The sequence below is a fragment of the Trichechus manatus genome, unplaced genomic scaffold (assembly GCF_000243295.1).
Source record: "Trichechus manatus latirostris isolate Lorelei unplaced genomic scaffold, TriManLat1.0 scaffold00004, whole genome shotgun sequence".
NCBI lineage: Eukaryota > Metazoa > Chordata > Mammalia > Sirenia > Trichechidae > Trichechus > Trichechus manatus.
The window spans coordinates 12,656,019-12,661,430 of NW_004443940.1; the positions used below are offsets into that span (position 1 = coordinate 12,656,019).

Sequence of the window (5,412 nt, forward strand, 5' to 3'; positions counted from 1 at the left end):
CTCTGTTAGAACGTACAGTTTGAAAACGGTGGGTAGTGTTTTTACGTTTCACTTTCTGTACTAAATATCACAAGTGATTTTAACTTTTTGTGTGTGAATGTATACTCATGCTGACAGGCTTACTGCTTTTTACAGGGCCTGTGAAAAATGGAACCAAACTCTCTGAGGACTAAAGTCCCGGCTTTCTTATCTGACTTGGGGAAGGCCACATTGAGAGGAATCAGAAAGTGTCCTCGGTGTGGCACATACAATGGAACCCGGGGACTGAGCTGTAAGAACAAGACATGTGGGACTATTTTCCGCTATGGAGCACGGAAGCAGCCTAGTGTTGAAGCTGTCAAAATCATCACAGGCTCTGACCTGCAGGTCTACTCAGTGCGGCAAAGGGACCGAGGCCCGGATTACCGATGCTTTGTGGAGCTAGGTGTTTCAGAAACGACAATCCAGACAGTGGAGGGGACAATCATCACTCAGTTGAGCTCTGGACGATGTTACGTCCCCTCATGCCTGAAAGCTGCTACCCAAGGCGTTGTGGAAAACCAGTGCCAGCACATCAAGCTGGCAGTGAACTGCCAGGCAGAGGCCACCCCTCTGACTCTGAAGAGTTCTGTCCTGAACGCGATGCAGGCCTCCCCAGAAACCAAACAAACCATCTGGCAGTTGGCCACAGAACCCACGGGTCCACTAGTACAGAGAATTACTAAAAACATTTTGGTGGTGAAATGCAAGGCAAGCCAGAAGCATAGTTTGGGATATTTGCATGCATCCTTTGTGCAGAAAATCAGTGCGAAAAGCTTGCCTGAGCGCCGCTTCTTCTGCTCCTGCCAGACTCTGAAATCACACAAGTCAAATGCCTCCAAGGACGAGGCAGCCCAGAGATGCATTCATTTCTTTGCTTGCATCTGTGCCTTTGCCAGTGACGAGACATTGGCTCAGGAATTCTCAGACTTCCTCAATTTTGATTCTAGCGGTAGGTGGTATGGTTGACACAATTACTTTATTTTTTAAAAAATGGTAATGAAAGAGTTCCACTGATAGCATTTGGAGATTGTCCCACCATCTTCAAAGCAGTTGCTGGATAATTAAAATGAAAAGCATTCCTTCTTTTAATCCCAGCCAGCACACTTGCATAAAGATTGGTTGGTTGATTGGTTGAAATTAATGATCAAGAGACTGAGGCATTTTCATTGAGACAATCTAGCAAAGTTAGCTTTGCTTTGAATTTTTACTCTTCCACAGATATCCTGTGTTATTAAAAACAAAGAACAACCCCAAATCTGTGTTGTCTTGCTTGTTTCTTATCTTCAAAAATGTAGAAAACTAGTACCTTGCTCAAAAGAGAATCTTTAAAAGTTTCTACATCAAGTCTTTTGTTGTTGACATATTTTTATCTTGGAGGTGTTTTTTCTATTCATTTCTTAATGGTCTTTAGTTGGCAGTAGCTCCCAACTGTTTAAGTGTTATATTTCTCTGTGAAGCCTTCTGTCAAGTTAATGGTCCATGTCTTAGTCATCTAGTGCTGCTATAACAGAGATACCACAAGTGGATGGTGTTAACAAAGAGAAGTTTATTCTCTCACAGTCCAGTGGGCTACAAGTCCAAATTCAGGGCGTCAGCTCCAGGGGAATGCTTTCTCTGTCGACTCTGGAGGAAGGTGCATGTCACCAGTCTTCCGTTGGTCTAGGAGCTTCTCTGCACAGGAACCTCTGGTCCAAAGGATGTGCTCTGCTCCCGGCACTGCTTTCTTGGTGGTATGAGGTATCCATGTGTCTCTGCTCACTTCTCTCTTTTATATCTCAAAAGAGATTGGCTTAAGACACTATCCAATCTTGTATACCTCATCAGTATAACTGCCGCTAATCCATTTTATTGGATCATAGTGATTGAATTTATAACACATAAGGAAATCACATCAGATTACACAGCTATACAGTGCTGGGAATCATGACCCAAGCAAGCTGACAGATATTTTTGGAGGACACAATTCAATCCATGACAGTCTATGAACAAAGACATATGTTCCGGGGAGTTCTTAAGAGGAACTTATTTTAAAGCAGGCAGTCAGTCCATAATTTGTTTTGGGAATTTGGATTGTGATAAATTAATTTTTCTCTAAGTAAGAGCCCATACATACTCTTGGATAGTATTAATAATTCAGAAATCTGTTATGTTTCAGGTCTTAAAGAGATTATTGTGCCCCAGTTAGGTTGCCATTCAGAATCAGTGGTATCAGCTGGTGAGTCTACTGCCTCGAAGCCAAAGAAGAGGAAAAAGGATGAAGTATCTGGTGAGAGGCTCTTTGTTTGTTTGTGGTGGTGTTGTCTTTAGATGTTGTTTTACTGTGTTTCTCTAAGTAAGTCCCAGCAATTACAAGAAATAGCTCGTAGGCTTTTTTCCTGAAAGAAGTTTTTCCCTTTTCAAGTCAAGCTAATAGTTGGTTATGGCCAAAATAAGATCCACCCAAACTTCATTTTTGTTGTTGTATATGTTTGTTCATCCCTTAAACATTCAGACTACTCTTACCCCTTAATCTGTCTTAGGGCAGTATTTTGAAGTTTTTATCCAGAGGATTTCAAAAGAATTTGTGACAATGGTTAATTATATTTTCCACACAAATTTAGGAGTACAGTTTTCAGCATGTGGTACCACATATGTGAAAACCAAAAAAACCAAACCAGTTGCCATCGAGTCAATTCCAACTCATAGCGACCCCATAGGACAGAGTAGAACTGCCCATAAAGTTTCCAGGGAGCACCTGCTGGATTCAAACTGCCGACCTTTTAGGTTAGCAGCCATAGCTCTTAACTACTACGCCACCAGGGTTTCCACCATACATATAGATACGGTTTTTTAGAAATTCAAATACTTAGTGTCAGTTAAGAACCTACGTAAATCAATGTTAAAATGCTGAGACACCCTAGTAAATAAGGGTCAAAAGACCTAGACTCTAAACAAAATGAAAATATTACTTGGTCCATACATGCGGGAAAAAAATATTTAAACTCACTGGTGAACAGAGAAATGCAAACATTTTAGAAATGCAAAAGTAAAGCAAGATACTTTTTGCTACCAAGTTAGCAAAGATTTTTAAGGTGGTGATACCACAGGCAAAGGTCAAATCAGGGCTCTCTGGCATTGCTAACATAGTGTAAGTTGCTATAACCATTTGTAAAAGTAGTTTGCAATATCTATTCCTCCACCACTACTAGTCGAGTTGATTTTGACTCATGGTGACCCCATGTGTGTCAGAGTAGAACTGCACCCCACAGCGTTTTTGATGACTGGTTTTCCAGACGTAGCACCAGGCCTTTCTTCTGAGGCACCACTGGGTGTTAACCATTTGCGCCACCCAGGGGCTCTGCAGTACCCGTTAAGAACCTTAAAAATGTTCCTACCCATAGGGAGTATTGCTGGAGGTGGATGAGGTGGTCACGCACAGAAGTTTTGCCGCTGGGGAGTTGGAGAAAGAATTTTGAGAAACAAAGTGTAATGTTCATTTCTGTATTTTAGAAAGGTAATTCCGGCAGCAATGTAGAGCAGAGATTGTTGTTAAATCCTTCCTTTTTGGTTTTTCCCAGGAAAATTTGAAATTGTAAACCAAACCAAACCAAACAAATAAGCAAAAAAACTTATCTTCTGACTCAGTAGTTCTACTTCTAATTTTAAGGAAATAATCTTTAGTAGAGAAGAAGTGTTTTGTCCAGAGCTGTTCATTTTATGGTCATTTGTAATATTGGAAAATTAGAAACACTGAAAGCTCAACCACCGGAGAGTAGTTAAATGAACCATGGTAAAGCCACTTGATAGAATGTCAGGCAGCTTAAATAATGGTTAGGACAAATTTGGAAAAATGTTTAGATCAGTACGGTGGCCATACAAAATACAGAATGCTCAGTTAAATTTGAATATCAGAGAAAGAATAATTTTTTAGTATAAATATCTCCTATACAATTTGTGGAACATATACTAACAAATTATTTTGTTTATCTGAAAATTTCTTTTAATTTGAATTTTGTTTTGGAAAATCTGGCAACTTTAGTAAAATCACAGCTATTTAAAATCACAAAACCAGCAAAACAATTTATTCATAGAAAAGAAAATGGAAGACAGCTTACCAGAAAATTAATAATGATTGTCTGAGACGTGGGAATGATGGATGAATATTTTTTCTTCCTTTTACTTCTGTTCCCCCCCTCCCCCGCCAATTTCTTACAAAGAGTATAAGAAACTTAAAATTTTGTGTATATAGGCTAATGCTAATTCCTTCTAGAAACTGAGACGCTAACCTAGAAATTAGCAAAGACTGTTTATATGTTTTAGGTAGGCTTTTTGGAAATTAGTATCCAATCAATTTATATTATGCAGAAATGTTATTAAATGCTGTAATTATTTATGGTTTAGGTGCACAGACGAACAGTTCACTGTTGCCTCAAGATGCAGTGAGCAGTAATCTAAGGAAAAGTGCCCTGAAAAAGCCTGTGGTTGCTTCTGCATTAAAAAGGCAGGGTAAGTGTCCGTCTCCCAGAATAGGCTTTTCTTTTCATCCTAAAGAAGCCCTAAGGCAGCATAATCAAGAGAAAGTTTGCACGTTGTTCCCCCACGGGTGCTTAAGATAGACACTAGCAGGCATTGAGACTGAGGTCTTTCCTGTCTCACTGTCTCAAGTCATGCTCAAGAGTAAATTACGCAGCGTTGTTCATCAGAGACAAATGGTGGAAACAACACAAGTGTCCATCAACAGGTGAAAGAGAAATAGAATGCGGTACATCCATACAATGGAATATTATTCAGCCATAAAGAGAAATGATACATGCCACAACATGGATAAACTTTGAAAACATTATGCTGAGCAAAATTAGTCAGACACAAGAGGATGAATATAGTATGATCCCACTTATATGACATATCTACAAGAGACAATGCAGAGGAACAAATTAGTGGTTACCAGGAGCTAGAGGGGTAGGGAATTAGGAGTTACTGCTCAATAGGTACAGAGTTTCTGTTTGGGGTGATGAAAAGGTTTGGAAACAGTGAATGTGATTAATGCCACTGGATTGTATGCTTAAAAATGGTTAAAATGGCAAACTTGATATTTTTATATTTTACCACATTAAAAAAAAAAGAAGAAAACTAAATTATGTCTTTTAAGTAACAAACGCAACAAAAATTACTGACATGTTTTGGTGGCAGGTATTTTACAGGATTTTTCCTCTTGTTGATTTTTACCCACATGCAGTTAGTATGGAGATTCAAAGTTGAAGAAAAGATATATTTTATAGTTCTTCAGTGATAAGTATTTGTTGAGAAAGACAAATACAGTCTGTTCTCCAAAGTCAGTAAAGTTTGAAAACATATCTAAAAGGAACAACATGGCTATAATTCTGAGTTTATGAGACAGAATAGCAATTTAAG

General features: G+C 38.9%; 1 protein-coding gene across 2 annotated transcripts in view; it reads left to right on the top strand.

The window, feature by feature from the left end:
- The first annotated feature begins 107 nt into the window (after positions 1 to 107).
- Positions 108 to 5,412, top strand: part of CUNH2orf42 (chromosome unknown C2orf42 homolog) — a 26,643-nt gene continuing 21,338 nt past the window's right edge. Inside the window, exons 1-3 of one of the 2 annotated variants that reach the window (XM_004369238.2) lie at positions 108 to 970; positions 2,177 to 2,287; positions 4,402 to 4,506. In XM_004369238.2, coding sequence (XP_004369295.1) covers positions 148 to 970; positions 2,177 to 2,287; positions 4,402 to 4,506 — 1,039 coding nt within the window. In that variant the 5' untranslated portion in view covers positions 108 to 147. The remainder of the gene's footprint in view (positions 971 to 2,176; positions 2,288 to 4,401; positions 4,507 to 5,412) is intronic. The other variant, XM_023733004.1, reaches the window with a different exon arrangement.